Source organism: Galleria mellonella, unplaced genomic scaffold (assembly GCF_026898425.1).
Source record: "Galleria mellonella isolate WM207_F2 unplaced genomic scaffold, CSIRO_AGI_GalMel_v1 utg159, whole genome shotgun sequence".
Classification (NCBI taxonomy): domain Eukaryota; kingdom Metazoa; phylum Arthropoda; class Insecta; order Lepidoptera; family Pyralidae; genus Galleria; species Galleria mellonella.
The window spans coordinates 3287372-3310225 of NW_026442004.1; the positions used below are offsets into that span (position 1 = coordinate 3287372).

Consider the following 22854-nt stretch of genomic DNA (forward strand, 5'->3'; position numbering starts at 1 on the left):
GTACTCGAAGTCAAAATATGGAAAACCAGTGATACAAATAGGACGATACCGGTACTACCGTTCAAGTCGCCACAGGGGACCCAAGGTGCAGTGGCCGTGTGCCAAATGGTCGGCTGGATGTAGAGCATCGCTGTATACTGTTGAAAATGAAATAATAAAGATGAACAATTCCCATACTCATTGACAAATCGTAGTCTTACGTTGTTTATATTGAGGTGTATTCGAATTTTGTCGAGAAAAATCTTGCTGTGATTTTTGTAGTGTGAATAGAAAACTTAATACGAGTATAAAATATTTAATTGTATATATTATATTATATTATATATAATTTTGTAAGACTGCTTTTTTTTTTAAATTGTTACCTTTTTGAATTAAGAATATTTTGTAATTCTATAATACGGGTCGTCCAAATAAGTCCATCAGTTTGTTGTTCCTAAGGTTTTTGTACTGTTATACGAGTATATACATTATATACGCAGTGTTGTCTTTTTATATGGTTATATAAAAATAATTTAAATTTCTTTATATCATAACAGGAGTTGTGCTAATTGTTATATTTTACACAAATAATTACTTTATTTCAGAAATATATGGAACAATCTAGAATTCTAGAACTACTAACTTGACTATCTGTAATCTTTCTAAGATAATTATTTATTATACCCTATTTAATACAGCTACACAAAATTTGCTGACATCGGTTAAAGTTGCGGCACATCGTACATCATCTAAATTGGATAGAAATAAGACTAGTTTTTTTAAGTAAAAATTTAATACATTTAAATTAGTTTAATACATTTGTATTTTATTTTTTTGTTCTTTAAAAATATATTTTTATTAGAAATAATCATGTTCGGTTTAATGTGCACAAGGTTACACTTTTGTTGTTTATAAAATAAATAATTAATGATGATAAAAATCGTGGGCATTTTATTTTCAGAACCTAAATACACGACGTCGCGGCAAGTCAAGCCGGTATACGAGATTGGTAAGTATAATAGGTCTGTATAGCTGGAACAGGTACAGTGAAGGTTTTAAAATTCTTTGGCCGGGCACTAAATACCCCTATTTAGTATCCGGCCAAAGAATTTTAGAACCTGTAGTGATTGTAGGGCATCGATCACATCCATAGACAACGCAATAATGAAAACCAAGAATTTTCATAGCCATCAGCTAATTATTTCTTTGTAAGGGGGAATCCATACTGCGGAATCGCATCGCATATTTTTTGCATGAAAATTAACCATGTATATTATTTTCGCACGAATTTTTTGTCGCCGTTCATATAACTTCAGAAAATATTTATAGCATATTGCGAGGTACATCAATGCCTCTGATATTGCGGGTGACTATGGACTGAGGTAGTCACTTACCATCATGTGATACACATGCTCGTTTACCCCTTGTGTTATAAAAAAAATTACACATTTGAAAAGTACTGATACATTCATTTTTTACAGACAATAGTTGCAAGTAGTATAAAGTACGATATAAAGAAATATTCTACTGCTGTTCGACTAAATATCAAATTAATTTGGTGTAAGATGAGATAAAATATATGTTGCCTCCTTTTCATTCCAGAATGTCGTAAGGAGTGCCTGCAAATTAAAATCGTATGAAAAATAACCAGGTCGAGACTTTGTCTTACTCATGTTTCGTGTATTAATCACATGGTAGTATATTTTGTGGTATTCATGGCATACGTGACGGTTACCGTTTTCTACCAGGAGGGTCGTCATATTGTTTGCTATTACAATTTTTATAAAAAAAAGAACAGAACTGACCAAGCTTCTTGGCCAGCGGGATAATAGTTCAGTACCATGACATGTTCTCAGTAGCAGGACGTTTAAAGGTTGTTATATTTATGATACAGTTATAATCAAGGACATAAATAGATCAAGGTGATATTACGTTCTTGGATTTTCGCTATTCTGTGAATGAATGGAGGTGATAATTGGTAATATGTGCAATCTTATATTTTTTTTTATGCGATTTAGAATGGCAAACAAGCTGACGGTCCACCTGATGGAAAGTGGTAACCGTCGCCTACAGACATGAGCAGTACCATAGACATAACAGAGTATACTGTTTCGCCCATGAGACCCCCCATGCGTTGCCATTCCTGAGGACTCAAATGTTATTCTATCTGTACCCAGTAAATTCACGCCATATCCCACCCTTCAAACCGAAACAGCCATATAAACACAACTACTTTACGGTTGAAACATGAATAGGACAGAGGTAATCAAGTAAATGATTTTTGTACAAAGTCTCCCTCTGGTGATGGTATAATTTATACTTTATTACTATACGTTACAGTTGTTAATTCAATTGTAAATTGACAAAAATATTATAAAAATATGAAAATCATATGCGAGTAAATGTTACCCATTTCGTAATTTTTCAATTACTCGTTTGTTTTTGAAGTATGATTTTCATGTTTTAATACTATTTCTAAACTATTTATATATTATTACTTTATATTTTAGCATTATACACGGTATCCCGACGCGGACGGCCGGTAATACAAATTGGTATTTACCGGTATAACCGGCACAGCAGATGCAAGGGCTCCAAGGTGCAGTGGCTGTGTTGCAAATGGGCGACGTCGGCGTGCAGGGCCAGTGTTACCACCATCGATGGTTACATTGTGAAGTCCCTTAACAAGCATAACCATTGACGTGGAAAATAGTGTAAATATTTTGGGGTGAAATTAAATCTTCAGTATAATTCCGAAATTTATTTTCCGAATCAATACGTCATCGCAACTTCCAAGAAAAATATATTCTTTATTTAAAGGCGGGGTGGTACATTTGCAATTCCTCCGGTGTCGCGAGTGCTTACAAGCGACAGTAGTCACTGGTCATCAGGTGAGTCGCCTGCTCGTTTGCTTTTTGTTTTATTTTTAACAGTAACTTTTAAAGCAGTGTTCTTACACTGGAACTGAACATTTTTTACCAAAGTTTAAAAAGACAAAAATAAAATTGGACTCCAGACTAATATAGCATTTATGCGGAGGACCTATGGTGTTTTAAAAATTATTTGCATTTTTAACAAGGTCTATATATGTACTGTATGTATAACGGGAATTTTATATTATATAGGAAATTTTTTTTTTTTTAATTAAGAGTTTCTTATCGAGGCTACTAATTGTTCTATTCTCTTACATCAAGCTTTGTTCCAGACCATTTCTTTGATTTCCCAAACGGTAAGGCACAAAGCATAAAAGAAGCTAATAATTTCTTATTCACTCGGTGTATTTGATTATTTAGAAAAAAACTTTTTTTGTCTCATATAACGACGATGATGATGATGATTTTTTGTCTCATCAAACCCAAACTTTTTGCCTTAGCGAGACCTATGCTTTTTACTATTAAGTCATAGTTTTATTTACATACGTTTAGAGTTTGTTAATTACAATCTTAAACATGGCGTCAATTAAAGTTACACCATTGATGCCTTACGTATACCTTTATACATACTGTTATAAAGAAATTTTATATTTGTAAACTTTAAAATGAATAAAACCAGTTAGTTTTTAACTGGTAACCTGTATAAATTGTTCAAAAAGTTAAATAAATACTCAATAGATCTGTACATTCACTTATTTCTGTATTTTAAAATCCCTTTATGAAATACATATATTTGCTAAATTTAGATGTAGGTACCTAATCTAATTACATTATCTTTGCGAACATACTTGTAATGCTGTAAAACTTTCTAGACCCTGTATACAAAACGTCCAGATTTGGGAAGCCAGTGATAGAAGTGGGAGAATATCGCTACTATCATTATTTGAAACGACAAAGCGGCATGAGCATTTGGAGATGTGCAAAATGGACCAGTAAATATTGTCGCGCCACGCTATCCACTGCGAACAATATAGTTTTGAAAACTACGAATTTCCATAATCATTAAGTAGCAATTTTTTTTTATAAATAAAAAACCATTCCCAATAATCTGCTGTGCATATGTTTATCTTCTCTAGTCTGTAATTGCAGTTGTGAGTAACACAGTTCGGATGCTTCAGACCACTACGTATAAAGTTTCACTGATGGTGTCACATTATTATTTTTAAAACTTATATTTCATCTATTAACGATGTCTGCATACATACACAATGGGATTTTTTTTAACTTACTGTGTTTATCGGGTTCATGGCCGTAGTTAGGATGGGGACAGGGGATTGAGGGGCAATGTCTTACTTTAAAATGAAATACCCCAAGAAAAGTAGACAGATTGTTTTTCGAACTTATTTAATTATGGCTTCTGTCTTACCAAATTGTTCTTCCAAAAAGTCAAATTTCGAAGTTTAGAATCACAGTAAATTAATTCCCGTACCGAGTAATGCCCTTTTTTTACATAATATATTACGAAGTTGATATCGGAATCTCTTGTTCTTCTCTATGCTTTTCAAACTATCAGGTGTTTTATTATACATTTTAATACTGCGGGCTGTTTCGAAACATTTCTATTTGGGTTATTGGCAAATCTATTTTTGTTTTGTGTCGGTCATTTATAACAAATTGGAATAAATCTATATGTATGTATGTTACAGTGAGTAAATAGTGAAAATTCTAACCCTCGTGAATAATTTTAGAGAAAAAGGACTGTTGTGTTACACAATGTAATGTAAATGATCACAATACTCGTTGCGTTCTGTATATACCAGTTCGATTCTCGTCAAATGTAATCATATTATCTAAAATAGAATTAAAAAAAAGTACACTTTTAGTTCCTTAGTCATAAAAACATTAAACGTCTCATAAACCTGTATTTTAGCTATTGAAATCTTTTATCTTTTTCTTTTGCACTAAATTCTCAATTTGAAAGAATGTGACAGAAATACTTCATTAGCCAAAATAGGTTTGTAGGAGGTATTAGTTTTTATGAAAAAGGGGATTATTGTATATATATCTTAGTATTTATAATATTATTCATTATTGTACATTGTAATCTATAACGTCCAGGGTTGTAAAGGCACTATTCTGATTTCATTGCGCTCGTGGACCGCCGTTTGTTTTATGTAGAAAAACTTTAAAGGGAGATAACCATAGTCATTCCATTGTAATTATATATATATATAATTAATGCAATTTGCAATTACATATATAATCATTATATGAATGTTTTTAATATGTTTGTTTATGTATGAAATATTTTTGCAAATGATATTGACTTTGCTAATATAGTATTTGTAAAATACAGTGTACTTAATCATAGAAATCAAGGTTGCGTCAGATGTTGGTTGGTTGCATTCTGGATGCTACTACATTTTATTATATATAGTAAATTACTTCGAATAAAGTTAATCAATACTGCAATATAGGTTTTGTATTAACCACTGATTCCACTGACTTCTGTTATTCTTACCTGCATATTTAATATATATTTGTTCTAAATACATATATTTATTGCAGTAAATGCAATGATTTTAATTCTTATACTATTTATAAATAATTCTATTACAAATGCCACTTTTTTGTTTTTATTATAGTGTAAGTAATCTTTTATTGTGATAATAATAACGATTGCTATTAGATTACATATTTTAATATTTAAAACTCAAATCTTGGCTACAAGAAGGGCAATTGTAATAGCAGGAAGATCGAATTAGTGGCTTAAATGTCTCTTATTGTCATCCTGATGGTAGGCTTGGGTTAAACAGTTTTAGGAATATAACTGTGTTTAATGCTATGCAGGGTATTCCTTATTACTATACATTGTTTAGAAATAAGGTATATCTTGACTATATACAGGGTGGGGATAAAATTGTAGTACAACATATTTCCTGATATTTTCGATGACGTGATTAATGTCGCGTCGCTTTTAACTGTGTATCTCCCATATTTTATTTATTTATATATATATATATATATATATATATATATATATATATATATATATATATATATATATATATATATATTTTTTTTGTTTCTTTTTCTTTTTTTGCGTAGGTCCTGGTAACTTTATTATAAAATTATATTATTATTATTTATAAACAGGTAGTTTGTGATCTATGATCTGTATTACTAATGCTTTATATTCATACTATTTTTTCTGTATTTCATGTAGTTCCCGTATTTACGTTGTCTCGTCTGGGCAAGCGAGTTTTGGACATTGGGAAGTGTAGATTTTACAGAAACAACCGTAGCAATGGGCCCAAAGCGGTGTGGTTCTGCAGCAAACGTCGAATTGGTTGCCGAGCGTCCGTCATAGTTTTAGACGACACTATTGTACATGTTAAGAATTCTCATAATCATGCCGATTGAATTTTGTAATACAGAAGGAAATATAAACAGATATATCCTTGTAAAATGTGGCAAACTTCAATGATTAGGCGTCCCTCCATAGTTTTTCTAGATAGTATTAATGTAGATGTAAAAAATTTTGGTTTATCATACAAAATGAATTTTCAAATAGATAGAGCAAATACGAAGAGTCATGTCTTTGTAAAAGCTTACAGTTTATCTGATATTGTGTGGTTCATAGTTACGTTATGAGTATTACATAATTTCAATAAAAAAATTATACGGATAGATTGTATTGCTTTATTTTTCCTCTATTCGAGAATGCGTCTACGTATTTCTTGGTTTGCCCAATGGTTCATTGGTAGAGAACACCGTCCGGTGTTAATTTCGCCAAATGTACATAGAATTCTACTGTGCATTAAAGTTTAAATAAAGAAATAAATAGTTTTTAATGTTGGATTTGAACGAAATTTGGCGCACGATTACCGTATAACTTTAACACACTTTGTAACTTAGCAAACAGAATATATACTGTTTCACTTTGGGTGAAATCGTGGTACAAATGTCTGTTATTTATAAATAAATATAAGGTATTTTACTTATTATTTATAGTAAAATAAATAAAAATATGAAAATAATTATTTTTGAATCACAAGTTCAATTTTAATTTAATCACATTTCTTACGATGTTATTTAAATGAAAGTGTATTTCTTTCAATATTCAATGATGTTGATGAATAATGTATTTCAGTAACGTATTAGAATTGTTGTTTTTTTTTTTTGTTTAGACCATAAATATTTTTTTTCTCCTATTGGTGTTTTTTTTTAATACTATTTAAATAATAATATTAATATAATTTTATGTTGAATATGTTAAATAACATGTTATATCAAATGGTTTTTTCAGATGCAATTTTTACAATGACCAGTAGTGGTCGCGCTGTTCTCCTTATGGGAAAATACCGGTACTATAAGAACAATAGGAGCCGAGGGTCCAAAGCTACATGGTTCTGTTCACACAGCAGCAGCAGAAGTTTATTGAAGCCTGGCTGTCGTGCCTCCGTCACCACCATCGACGATATGTTGGTACAGTTGAAGAATGAACACAACCATTAATATTATTTTTAAAATTTATGATCATTTTTAAACATGTCATGTCATCTACGAGTATAACGTGAATTTAATGAACTAATTTACAAATACGACTCATATGTAAGTTTTCTTCGGGGTGAAGCGCTATGATGTAAAGCACCATACTTAGTTTAATGAAGACTTTCGAAAGTCGAAACAATTGTTGGTAACGTCATACAAATATTATGTTCATCAAATTCCCGTTGTACATATACATATATATATATATATATGTACAACGGGAAGTTATTTATATATATATATATATATATATTTATATATATATTTATTAATATTTTATTTAGTTATATACATTACAAATCTGTTATGTTGTCATTACATATTTTAGTCAAATATAATATTATCAATTATATCAATCAATCAGTCAATCAAGGCGTCCCATTGCCCGCCAGATGGTGTGAGCGGGTGAGGTAGGGGCCTCGGGGCGTACCTCACAACCCCGGCTTCAACTTCGGAGGCAACAGCCTCCGGGTCACTGGGTTTGCAGCCGACATACACTGATGGTCTGTGTATGTCGGCGTGGTGTCTTTCAATTTAAAACTAGTTGATTCGATAGAGGGCGTTCTATCAAAAGCTACAATTTTTAAGAATGTTTGACTAAGCAACAATAGTCTATATGTGCAAAAGAAAAATGAAGTTTTTACATTTTTTTTTTTTACTCATATAAACTGTTTTATAATAATAAACTATTAACGAACATTTATAACGTTTTCTCTTCATAAGAACCTCGGACTTTTATGTACACTAAAAAAATACCAGAATTGATTGTTAGTCATTTATCTAGATATATATTTGTACTATAGTTCTGTTGTATTTACACATTTTATTATTTATACTCGCAACTGGTTTCGAAAAATCCTTACTTAATTTTAAATAATATTATTATATTCCTTTTTTTATTAAGTGCAATAACTGAATTCTAACAAGAAGTCACAAAAGAAATTTTTGATGTTTAGGTTGTAACTGTATTTTTTGTCAATAACTTGTTGATTAACTTTTACGTAAATTCTTCCTTATTTTATATACTTATAACATATTGGTATAAAAAATCAGCAAGTTTTTTTTTTTTAATTATATTTAATATTATTACGTTTATGTAAAATTATCGATATACCTAGCTATACCTACTTATCATTTGTAATATATTCACTATGAAAATATAATTATTTCGGTAATATTCTGCTAATATTTTATTAAACAATATATTTGACAAAAAACATGGATTTTATTTACCGCCGTGTGGTCCCGGTATAGAATAGGCCACCCCTTCCATTCCCATGAGTATCGTAGGAGGCGACTAAGGGAAGTTAATGGTAGAAGAATGGGCAGCAGCGTCCCTCTTAAAACTTCACAAATTTACTTAGAACTTCATTGCAGTTGCCAACGTCTGCCAAGCGTGGCAACTACAGCCAAAACTTTCCTTGTGGACAAGACTTATGTACAGCAGTGGATAATTATACAGCTGATTTGATTATGTTGAATTTTACTACTCTTTTACTACTAGAGTACTAGCTATGTCCCGCGGTTTCGGATGCGTGAATATTAATTATGGTTCTAAATTAGAATATAACAGATCCGTGTATTATTTTACCGTTGAAGGGTTCCGCGTTTGGTCACAATCTCACCTGATAGAAAGTCATGGTGTGATGATAGAGGTCGAGGGCCCACACATAAATTTTATATTCATATAAATTGCATTAAAATCCGTTCAGTAGTTTTTGTGTGAATGAGTAACAAATATCGGAATTCTTACGACTTCCCACTTTTATAATAGTAGTAATTTTTTACAGTTTTTTTTTTATTATTTTTTATTTATTTATCAAAGCAACTAACAAGATTGACTATGGTAATAGATTTTATCTCATGCAAATAGTTCATGTATGTAGTGTTGGCTAAATTACTGGTTACCATGACATGCATGAATTAAAAAAAAAAAAAAAAGAAATAATGTTTGTTTAGCTAATGTAACATAAAAAGGTGACGTGCATACATATATGTTATATGTATGTATGCTTGAATGTATGCTTACTTATTATTTCATATTAAAGAGATCGATTGTTTATTTCTTTCAGATTTTATTATAAGAACAATTATATCTTAAACCTTATTTAACGTTACTCCGTAGATGAAGCGACGAAGAGATTATTTAGTAACGGGGAATTTAGTAACTACAACGCCGTCTAGTCTCAAGCTAAGCAAAGTTTGTATTATAGTTAACTATATAATTGACAAGAATACTTACATACTTTTTATAAATATATACATTTTATACATAGAAAACAGCCAGACAACAAAAATAGCAATACAAATGTTTGTATTGTGCAGGAATCGAACTCGCGACCATTGGAAGATAAGGCAGTGTGTATACCACCAGTAATGCTACAATTTTGTTCAAGCTGTCTACCGGCCAATCTGATAGGAAGTGGTTACCGTAGCCTATGAACACCTGCGATACCAGAGGTATTACACGCGCGTTGCCGATCCTGAAGAAACCTCTTTACCCGCCTTCTGAAGAACCCCATGCTGTAGTCTCTTGTAAAAAGCTTTTTTTATTTTTTTACCTAATCATATGATGTATCTAGATTTCAGATTCTCTACAACTAGAAAGGGCAATCCTGTATTGAGAAGTGGCCAGTATAATTATAGACATAGTTACCATTACGCGGACGGACTAAGGGTGAAGTGGGAGTGTGTGAGGGTAGGAAAGTCCAGGGGCTCGTGTCCGGCTTACGTGGTGTCCCAGGATAGCTGCATTGTGGATGTTAAGAATCATCATAACCATTAATGTGGTCTCATATAAATCATATAAATATTTATGGTTTATATTATATGAGAAGGGAATTAACTTTTATTATTTTATTTTTTTTATTTATTTAACTAAAATATGATAATTCACTAAGTTTTTTTATAGGATGATAATGGAATGGTAACCCTGCCTGCGTTATCGGTTTGCGCTGGCGGAGCACCAGTGATTGGTGATAGATGAGGATCAAGTCAGGCCTGTAGGTCCATTGTTATGAATTTACAAGAAATTAACCTCGATGGTTTCCGATGGAGACCGCGAGGGAGTCGTTTTTCATGCTGTACGAGGGCTACACTGAAAATTTTTAGAACTGGTTACTTGAAAGCAATATAATAAAAAAAATTGTTAAAATTTTGAAAATGGAACTCTTTACGAATAATACTGAGTATATAATGTATTCGTTTGACATTTGTTTTACGGTTTGGCGGCAAATTGAAAATAGTCTGTGTGACGTTATCATGAACTTAACACGAGAAAATTTTCGTGCGATGATTATTTATGACTTTCGTCGACAAGAAAGTTACGATAGACGATTGGCCTTTCACGATGAAGCCCCGTCTCGTGCCGTCTCGCCGTCCGTTTAGTTTTAACAGATCGGTGGATATTGAGAGTAATTTAAATTACTTATTGACTTTAATGAATAGAACACTATTTCAAAATACCAAATTTTAAATAAAATTTGGTATTTTAATTTATGTCAGCAAAGCCGCAGAATATATCTATGTAGGTTTCAATAAGTATCATTCCATTAAACATTAAATCAAAATTTAAATGGACACATGTTTGAAAATTATTTAGCGAGATATCGTTAGCGAGAGAGAAAAATGAATAATAAACAACGAAAAAATATATAATTATGTTAAGAATATAATAAGAATGAAGAGAAATATGTAAAGATATTTTTTATTAAGTATCAATAAATTAAAAGAAACACTATTAACGATTATGACTCAATAGAGAGCGAGTATGAGCAAAGTCGTATGTATCTTCTGTCTCATTGTTTTATGTTATAAGGATCTTTTGTATGGGATGAAATTGAAATGGCTTTATGGGTATACACTGGCGGGGTAAATGGCAGTGAGAGATGATAGGTGTAGACAAAGTAAGGTCGGTTGGCTCATCATGACGAGTTCATCAGGAATCAACCACGATGATTTCCAGAGGAGGCCGTATAGAGGTCGATCTGACACGATATTGTTAGTTAATAGTTACATGTGTCGACAACTCCCTGTTATAAGGGTCGGCAAAAAATGTGTGATACTTCTAGTATTATTAAAAACGTTCATGGGCTTAGAGTACCAGAGGAAATTTTGATTTCCGAAAGAAGAAAATGAATTTCTAGCAAAATGTAAATATGTACGTGGAATGTGATATTATCAAAAGTGGCTTATTTTTTGTACTTATAATTATGTTGATTTTAAATAATATACAATTTGTTCATTAATTTAAATTGTATTTCTTTATATATATCATTATATTTATATTAATGTTTTTACATTGAAAATCGTGTTCAGAATATGCACGGAACAAGCGTTTAAACAGCTTACTTAAAAAATTACATATGAGTGAGTTTAAAGAGTGATTATTGAATGAATGAATGAATAAATGAATGAATGAGTATACTTTAGATTATACAATATAGGAAATTAACTTATGAATTGTATCTGTTACAAAATGCAATTAATGATACTATACTCAATATAAAAATATCGAATAAAAATCAAATATGATAAAATTATATAATAAAAAAAAATTGTAAATTTTTTATTCATTCATAATCGAATATGACATTTTTGCTTTTTTTCTCTGTTTCTTGGTTCCGAATCAACAGTTGCAATAAGTTAAATATGGCGGAATGTAAATGTCATTTATTCTATTAATGACGATGATGATTGGGCTAGTGACCAGAAATTTAGACTGTTGAATACGTAGTATTTAATTTATAATATTGTCCTGTGTAATTTATAAAGTTAGGATCTTTTTTTGTAATTCTTTTACAGTTTATACAATGATTTATATAAGCTATTGAGTTTTATTTTTTGCCTTTTTTAGTGCATAGATGTGACGTGACGTGTGGAACAAAAAATGAAAACATGTTTGTGCCAATAAATTTGTAAATTATTTTTATTTTATTTTGCTGATAATCCTCGTTTTCTGAAATAAATTTCAGTTATTGTACAGTTATGGGCTTAATAGAAAACATTCTCTTATTCAAGTAAATGTTTACAATATATCATTAAGACGAATTAGCTAGGATCGTGACATTAATTTAAAATGTGGTTGGCTTAGATTCAGATTCATTATTCGGTATTAAATATAGGTTCGAGATACACCTTTACCAAAATGTTAAATATTGTTTAAATTTTAAATTACAGAAGACATAAATGTTTAGTAAACACTTCCACATTCAGGACCAGTCCTCCATGAATAATGTAGTAAGCATGCGTACATATATACCGGAGGGAGACTTTGTACAAAAGTCGATTGCTTGGGTACCTCTGTCCCATTCGTGTTTCAATCGTAAAGCAGTTGTGTTTGCATAGCTGTGTATATAAATATATATATTTACATAAATTTACATGGTTTATATTTTCTTATTTTTTCAGTTCCACAATTTACATATTCTCGTTATGGCAAACCGGTAATACAATATTGCGGGTACCGGTATAATAAGTGTTACCGTAGTACCGGTATTAAAGCGCTGTGGCTTTGCTCACGGAAAAGTTCTGGTTGCAGAGCGTCTATTACTACAGTTGAGAATAATATAATCACTTTAAGAACAGTACATAACCATTGATGAATAGGTTAAGAATGTAAAATAAATTAACAAATAAATATTGTCGTGTCTAATTCCTACTACAATTTTTTTCTTTTCTTACCCTTAAATATAAAATTTATTGAAATGTTGTGTGTAAATCTATAAGATAAACTATAAATGAGATGATCAATAATGACTTGAAGGACAGTAATTACTAACTACGATGACAAATACTACGATGACACAGGCCATGCTTGACCAAGATCGGTGAGGTGGGTCGATCTCACATGAAGTGAAATAAAGCGAAGCAAAGGGACACAATGTGAGATTTATTATTATTCCTTTCAATGTATTTTGGTTCAATACCGGTTTGAAAAAAAATCTGGTATTAAATTAGTAATACAAAGCAAAACCTTATCTTTAACAATTTCTTTCCACAAAACTGTTTTCTTTAAAAAAAGTCGGTTATGTGATTATACACAACTTTGATTTATTTTTAATTTTTTGTTTCTTTTTGTTATCCTTAGGAATATAAATACATATTTACATGCTTTCAAGTTTATATATATACATTATCGACTTGACTTATACATGAAGACTACATGAATGTTTGGTGTATTTGCAGGTCCGCGATTTACGTTGTCACGTTTTGGCAAACCTGCAATTCAATATGGCGGATACCGGTTTAACCGGAATAATAGGAGTATCGGTCCAAAAATATTATGGGTTTGTTGTCGGGTAAGTACGGGTTGCAGGGCTACAATAACCACATTACACGATATTATTATCAAAGAAAAAACGGTTCATAATCATTAAATGATTTTGTGATTTCAAATTTGACATACATACATATCTGTTACGCCTGTCTCCCATTGGATATATTTAAAATTATTGTTTAAATAATGATTTTGTACCTGGTTAAATAAAAGTCTTATACTATAATTATGTTTATTTTACTTGTTTACAAATATATGTATATCAATATCGTCTCAAAAAATAGTGGGATAAATATGGAAAAATTACCTACCATCAAAATAGGAGAAAAGGGAATTCTTATTAACGTACTGACAGTTTTACTCTGAAAACTTATTAGGCAGATAGCATGATTGGTCAAATAAACATGAAGACAACTGTGTGTGCACATTTAAATAATTAGATCGATTCGATCCAGGAAAGGATGTCAGGAATGCTGTCCCACTTGACTGAATTATCGTGTTTTATGTTTAATCTATGCCATCTCTAACAGTGTTTGAGGTATGTATGAAACATCAAACATCTATCAAACTTTAGCTGTGTTATCACAAAAAAAAGTTAAAAGGTATTTAAAATAATAAATTTAGTTATAAAAATCTGTTGCTTTTGTTTATCTATTGCACATAAAATTACAAATAAACATTGTTGTACTGACTTAACTTTTTTTTTAAACATAATCGCTTATTATTCTAGATAGATAGTGTTTTATTTTTATGGCAACATTATATTTTTTTTTAGTCTTTGGTTATGCAGCTCGGAATATTTTATTTATCTCTCATTAACTTTAATTTCAACAACTATTTTTTTCTCATCAATTTTTATAAATTTCTTCTGTAAATTATAGTTTTATTAATTTACTACAGCGTCTTGTGTCATTATATTTACACAGAGGTAATATTTACCACATCCCGTTTTGGCAAACCGGTTATTCTATATGGACGTCATCGATATAATCGGTACTACAAACATTCAGGTGCGAAAACCAAATGGGTGTGCGTGAAGAAAGTGACCTGCAGATGTCTAGCGTCTCTTATCACAGTCGACAACGTTATTGTAAAGTGTAACGATAACCACACTCATGATTAAAACGTACATTGATTACTGAATATTATTTTTCATATAGATATATAACTAAGTACATAATTTATGTGTATGGGTAAAAATCCAGTACAGTTATGTTGACATTGTTATATAAAAATGTAATATAAAATGAATGTATATATTACATTACTACAAGTATTTTTATTTTTGTCGCTTTCTGCTACTGTAAGTTTAATCTAAGTAACAAGTTTAATTTAAAATATTTATCTAAAAAGTCTTCAATCTTGTATGAGTATGGAACTATAACAAGTGAGTAACTCAATAAAAAATATTAAGGTCGAACGAACGCCGAACGGTTATCAAGAATCCGAGCAGTAATTTATTAAACTGTCTGAAGATGTTTCGTATAGAGTTGAAACACATATCATAAAACGTGCGTGGACAGAATGACGGTCGAAGATTGCTGGTTAATATGGAAGGTTATAAAATTTCTGGTATTCATAATTGAAATGAAACTTCGAGTGTTGTTTGTAGTTCGAGTACTAACAACACTCGAAGTTCCATTTCAATTCAAGAACATTTCGAGTTCAATTTCGAGAGTTGCACGCATACTAATAGTAGCGAAGTTAAACAAAATAATTTAAATCAACTAACAATTATTAAGACCGATTTACAATTGGTTGCTTCAGGCATGTGAAAAAATACTAGGTGCAGAGAATAGATATACAATATGAAAGTGGATGAAATGGGGCAGATCTAGTCTAACCTAATGATTAGATAGATTGTGTTCTATTTGAGAGAGGAGTCAAGAGTCTCTCGAACCAGTATGCATAAATGAGGCGAGTTATGAAAATGCAGGAAGCAAAAGACATGTGGCACTCAGTTTTCTTTGTCTACACCGCAAGGAACTTAGCGTGAAGATAGTTTTTTTGTGAAAGGATGGCAAACTAGCATGTGGCTGACTTGATAGTAAGTAATTACTGCAGCCCATAGATATTAACAAAATTGTGTTTTGTCGGCTTTTTAAAAAGGTATACAAACTCTTTAAGGTCCCTAAGTCGTATTTGTACAAAAATATCGCTGCAGTTAGTTTTTTTTTTGTTTGTTTTATAACTAGACTGGAATAAACAATTTTTTTTTCAGAACCAATCATACTGATGTCTCGTTTTGGCAATCCAGTGATTGAGTTGGGTAACTTTAGGTACAACCTTCAATCCAAGACTGGAAAAAAGGAGATATGGCTGTGTACAAAAAGGAACCACCCATGCCGCGCTAAGATCATTACGTTCTGTAGGAAGATTGTTCGTCAAGACAATAATCATACCCATTATTGATGTGATGATGGGCATAGATTTATTTGTTATTTACCAAAGGGGGATTTTGTACAACAGTTGCCTGCTTGGGTACCTTTGCTTCAGTCGTGCTTCTGCCGCGAAGCAGCTGTGTTAATACCATATACTATACCAAATCAGCTGTTAACTGTCCACTGTTGAACATAGGCCTCCGCCTTAAGAGGTGGTTTTAAGATTTTATTTCTTTTTTAACATATGTTTATTTTTATCTAAACGAAAGAAAATTTATGTTATCTAAAATAAAAGGTGTTTAATATAGTGTAATAAAATCGTAAATTTTAATATAATAATCTATAAATTTCGATGTAAAATTTTTGACATAAACTATATTTGTAATTTTGTTGCGCCAAAATCTGTTTAGATAAACAGTGTTTTATATATTTATTAATAAAAATTGTAGTAAGACTGCAATTTTTATTTGGAATTCGGAATTAGAATTGGATACATAAATAGTGTATTTACAAACAGACTTTTTCCCTCAAAGAAAAACAATGGTACTATTATTAGAATATAAACATGGGACCAACACGAGAGTAAACCTTATCGTTTGAAAAAAGAATTATCTAAATTGGCTTAGTCTAGTCGAAGACATAGGGTAAAATATAGACAACAAAAAAAAATAATAATAAATTGTGAACTTCTGGAAGTCGTTTAATTTACAAGTAATAATTCGTAAGTGACTGAATTGGCTTACGTATTTTTTGTCGAGAATTCTAAAAGAATTATATTTTGGATACATAGAATATTTTTTAACCTCATTCTTTCGGGTAAAGCTAATGAGATGTAAAATATAATAATGCTTATATACGGACAAGTTTATTTATGTTTCAGATGCCATAATAACAACTTCTCGTTACGGTAACCCGGTTATCAAGATAGGCAGATACCGGTTTAATCTCGGGAACACTAATGGACCCAAGGAGACATGGCAGTGTTCAAAAAGAAATAAACCGTGCCATGCCAGGATTATTACATTCGAAAGGAGGATTATCCAAAATAATAATTACCATACTCATGATTGATGGTGTTACGTATCTTGGACCGCTAGACGGCGTTATATATAAAAATTTGAAAAAGCCCAAAAATTCTGGCAGAAGTTTTGTGAAATCGACTTTTGTACAAAGTCTCCCTCTGGTAAAGCCTCCCGCTGGACGAGCGGATTGTCAACAGCAGGCTTTGGTGATGTTTTAAGAGGGACGCTGTTGCCCATCCCTCGATTATTGTGTTCCCTTAGTCGGTTTTTACGACACCCACGGGAAAGAAAGACATGATTTAAATATTCGGGGAACACACGACAAATACATTTTGTTTATTTTTTCACATTATTTAGTAACATTCATTCATTTTCATTAAAGAGTTTCCTCTTGTCGGTGCAACCAATCCATCCATTTAGTAACATAAAGAAATAAAAAAGAAGTTCATGAATTTTAAAAACTCATACATTCACTGAGTCTGAAATCTTATTTAAAAAGAAAATTGTATTTAATAAATATACTAAACTTACTGTATAGTTTTTATTTTTAGAAGAAATATGAGGTTATTATTAGGTAAACTGAATTATTATCAATTTTATTGATAGGGTAAGTGAAACAAAAAAAAATCTAACTAATAAATTGCTCTATTTTTTATTCTTTTCAGTTGCAATAAAACAAAATTGTAATTTAAATCTGATGCAAGTATTGGCTATTTAGCGTATAAGTTTGTTTTAAGCAGCTTGGAATTTTGTTTAGTAAGTAAATAATAATAAAACCAAGTTGTAATTAGCCAACTTCTTTTTATCTTTTCTTCACTATTCAAAGGCTCTTTAGAAGAGATTGCTGAATTGTTATGTTAAGACCGTCAATAGTATTTTTTTGTTGTAGTCTAAAATATTTATGTATTACTATTTAATTGGTGCGATATTTAATAAGTAAACAACTAATTTTTTAAGAAAATGTTCTATTTAGGCCCAGTCAATGTACAGTATCCGAAAAAAAAAATAGAAAAAATATCAAAGTCATTAGAAAAGTAAAATAACAAAAATATTACTAAGGAGTTTGTTGGCATAAAAATAGTTTTTGGTTATTTTTATATTTTTACATAATATCTCATGTTATAATTTATGTAAATATAATAACCCTTAATTATTTAAACAAAAAATTGCGTTAAGCACAAAAATTACTTACTGATGACAACAGTTAATTACACCTGTTTAATAGTTAAATTATGACCTTAATACGTCATTTTATCAATGAGGCCATGTATGACTTTGTTTGTAAATATTAAAATTAGAATTTATATTGTGTTATAATAGAAAGTGAAGTTATATGAAAAGATTCATTAAAGTCAAGTATGTATTAAATCAGCTTTTAATATATGTATTGTAGGGTGATTGGGGTCCATGCATTTCTAAAATATCTTTCAGTCACATTCCAGTGGGGGGAAAGGGATTGTTAGTATTGGAGACTGAGAATCCTATTGCTAGCAATATACCCAACCAGGTCGACCTCCTCGCGGTTCTCCCTGGAAACTGTTATGGTTAATTCCTGATGAATTCATCATGATGGGCTAACTGGCCTGTTTCATTCTCATCTATCACCCTTCACTGGTGCTCCGCCAGCGTATCCCGTCAGCGCAGGCGGAGTTACCATATTATTTTCACCCATAAAAAAAAATCACATTCCAGCACCAGGAGGACACATTAATGATAGGAAATTTATTAAAAAAAAAACAATGAACATTGTGTTTGAATTTCAAAATGTTTCATGGATGATTATAAAAAAAAAAAAGAAATTAAATGAAATTGAATATTTGAGATAGTAATAAATATAAATATTTTTATGTACAAATATCAATGCTAAGTAACTGTTTTATAACATAAAAATTATATTCGTCCTCAGGGCTAAAGATACTAAAGACGAAAAGGGGTAAACCTCTGCTGGTGATTAACAACACGAAATACAATTGTAAGCGTATAATGGGTAACAAAACGTATTGGACTTGCAACCAAGCGCCCCAAGGATGCAGAGTCTCGATTATAACGTATGACCGTGTAATAATCAAAACGAATAACGACCATAATCATAATTAACGGAAATAATAAAGTTCTCTATTCACACATTACGCCATCTTACCAAGTAAATAGTATTGGTTATATGATTATAATTATTTTGTTTAATTCCGCTAGTATTAGCATGTGTGTGATCGCTAATACTCGAAGATTAACTTATTACTACCTAAACCATCCATATAAGCACTCAATCTCCGACTGCCATTATGTTCACGCACGTTTTGTAATACATGTTTCACATCCAAACGAGACATCTTCCATACAATTTATTAGATAGCTGCTCGGAGCTTAGCGCTAACTGTTCGGCAATCAAGCTGCGATATCGTAGTGTTAGCGGAATTAAACAAAATAATTCTAACTAAATCTAATCAGTGATATGGACTTCCGCAAGATAACACCTAGTTCAGTTAAATAGATAGTAATATTAAAATGACAGGTGTATTATTTATTGAGAGACTGGAAATTCAGACGCAGAGAGACCAAAAACATACTACGCTAGTGTGCGTGTGATTTGTAGACTTGTAACTTGGGGATATTTAAAAGTTTTTTTTTGTAACTAATGAAAGAATTCAATGTTTTTTTTTCTTTTGCCATATGTCATTTAATATACATATGTTTATCGAGCTATTTGTTCGTTCACATTTCTCTCTGTATATATAATGTATTATCTAAAATAACTTGTTTGTATTATATTTTTGTATAATTTTTTTCTATTTAAATATAAAGATGTTCATGATATAATTTATAAATTCGTTTTTAATAATTCTATGAATATAATATATACGAAAGTTTATACCGATGGATGGACAAATGTATAGATGGATGAATGTTTGTTACTCACGCAAAAACTACTGAACAGATTTCAATGAAATTTTGTACATGAGTAGATTATGTACTTCTCCGTCCCAAATAGTATATGATAGCTAAATTTTATAACTATTAGTTAGCCGTTAAGGCGTTAAAAGGTAATAAATAAATAAACCCATTTTCAAATTTATAAATTTAGAGAGAATAATATTTTTTTTCCATTCCCATCCATTTTCTCGAAATGTCTGTCGATAGACGTCATTTCTTGGAAAAGCTGACTAATCCATCTATTGTTGATCTTTAGCCAAGTTGGCTGATTTTTTTCGAAATAATTCAGTAATTCGCTGTTACATTTTTATTATAATGTTTTAAATTTATTATATCAGCCGTTAAATGCGTACTGTTAAACTTTAGCCGTTATTACGGTGTTTTAATATTTATTTGCCAGTATTTGCCACGTTTGGCAGGTAGGCTGGAATCTACAGTTTAGTAGTCGATGTTGCAACCAGCTTACCGTCGGTGGGAAACATACTTGCATAAATATTGTCCACGTATACATAATATTATGTGTCCAGGTAAATGTGCTGTATTAGTACTAAATCATAGTATCATCATCATCATCATATCAGCCTTTAACTGTCCATTGCAGAACATAGACCTCCCCTATTTGGGGGGAGTTGTCATAAGTTATAACGCTTGGCAGGCGGGTTTCCTACCGCAGTTAGGCTTTAGTGATGTTTTAAAAGGGACGCTATTATCAGGGGATCATTAAGATTCCTTAATCACCTCTTACGACGATCATGGGAAAGGATGGGATGGCCCATTCTATACTGGGACTACATGGTAATATTATATATATACATATCGGCGCAAAATAAAAAAGATATTCGAGATACAAGCGCGAAAAATGAAGGAAAGCGCTAAAAAAATGTCTAAGTCGGAGAAAAGAGACCTTAGCTATGGCCACCTTCCGACATATATATTTTATTATAATGCACATTATACAGATGAGCTCTTCTTAATATGATGTTTATTCTTTTATAGGTGGAATAGAAGCAGTATTCTTGCTAAGCAAGCGAGGGAGACCTCTGTTACAGATAAATCAGTTTCGGTTCAATTTGAAGAAAATAAGGGGCGTCAAGAGGTACTGGGTGTGCAACAAAGTGGCCCAAGGCTGTCGCGTTACAGTCCTGACGTACAATAATGATATAATAAAAATAAACAACACACACGCCCATTATAAAAATGGCAATTTTGGATCTGATTATCAGTATAAATGAAAATAAATTCCCGAACTGACTTGGCATTTTTTTATTCCCTATTTTTGTAATAATCTGAAGAGAAAAAAAGATCTGGATGTTTCCTGGAAAGTCGAAGAAAAATTATGCCGTTTGTATGGACTCTTGATTATAATTGGCGATATGAAAGATATATTTTGTTGATTTGGTTGTGTTCGTTAGGTTTTTCGAGATAATAACATCATAGTTTTTTCTCTACATTTCGATATTATAATAAGAAGAAGCCATATATAATTCTTATCTATTAATCTACGAGTATGTACCTATTTAGTTAAATAAATTAAGTTTAGTTGATTTATCTCAAACGTAATATCTATTTATTCTTATGGAGATACGAAATACAGTAATACGTGAAGTAGGAGACAGCTGTATCAATTGTTCATTTTTAATAGATAAAATAAGTGATCACTCACAAACTTTCTAGCCATTTTATTTACCACCCAATACCTTTATTTATGTAAGAATATATTTATTTATAACTTTTAGTTTCCAAATATATCTATAGCAGGTATCTTAATACTCTTATTTTAATTATGTTTGTTCCTTATTTTTTTTGTATCAATGTAATTTATAATATTTGTAAGAAAATTATTTATTAATTAATTATTTTTTTTATAAGAAATAAATGGAGAAACAATATACTTTGTTATGTCCTTCGACGGTTACCACTTTACAATTAATGTAACAAAAAAATAAAAAAAAATAGTTTTCATTAATAACAACAATTAATGGTATATTTACTTTTGTACTGAGGTCGTAAGGTAATATAATGGTATAGCCGTGTAGTTCTAGTATAGAATGGGCTATCCCTTCCTTTCCCGTGACTATCATAAGAGGTGATTAAAGGAACTTAATGATCGAGGGTTGGAGAGCAGCGTTCCTCTTAAAACATCACCGAAGCCTGCGGTTGCCAATGTTCACTAGTCAATAGTTAATGGCTGATGTGATGAGAAATGTCTCATATTTACAATACAGTACGACTCGTTTAATATCATACTTATTATTAATATCACTTATATTGCAATTGTGTTCGAATTATTTTGCAGTATTTATATTTGTGTTTGGTGATAACTGGTTTAATGTTTGGTGATAATTAATAAATGGTGGTATTTTTTTTTTATTTCAACAGCTATGTACCAGGAATACGACGGGCGTCTCTACTTATGGTACGATGGTTATAGGTTTACAAAAAATAAAATGAAAGGCAGTAAAGTGTGGTGGATTTGTAGCAAGCGGATGTCGACGAGATGCGGCGCGTCTATGGTCACCTTTGAAAGGCAACTCATAAAAATTAACTCCAATCACAGTCACGGACAATATGGATGTTAACCCTTCTTTGCATAAAGGTGGAAATTTCCATCATAACATTGAATGTCCAAAAATTATATAAAAGGACAAGTGCACTTTAGATTGATCATGTGTGAGTACCTTTTTAATGTCCATTACAGAAAACAAAGCATAGCAAATTTATTTTTTTAACCATTTTGCCTTTAATTTTGAACATGAAATATATCACCTTGATTTATTTCACCAATAAAAAAATATCATGCAAAGAAGGATTAAGGTACAAATTTATGAATTGTGATG

General features: G+C 31.0%; 1 protein-coding gene across 25 annotated transcripts in view; it reads left to right on the plus strand.

Annotated features, from left to right (window-relative positions):
• LOC113518763 (modifier of mdg4) overlaps window positions 1-22854 on the plus strand; it is a 362824-nt gene that overhangs the window by 166344 nt on the left and 173626 nt on the right. The window contains exon 5 of one of the 25 annotated variants that reach the window (XM_052892531.1): window positions 15905-16110. The exons of 20 other annotated variants lie outside the window; for them this stretch is intronic. In XM_052892531.1, the coding sequence (XP_052748491.1) occupies window positions 15905-16095 (191 nt within the window). In that variant the 3' untranslated portion in view covers window positions 16096-16110. Of the gene's footprint in view, window positions 1-3724; window positions 3934-6078; window positions 6545-7161; window positions 8624-13592; window positions 13799-15904; window positions 16111-22854 lie in introns of those variants that run through there. 4 more of the 25 variants (XM_052892528.1, XM_052892516.1, XM_052892519.1 and 1 more) reach the window with 4 other exon arrangements.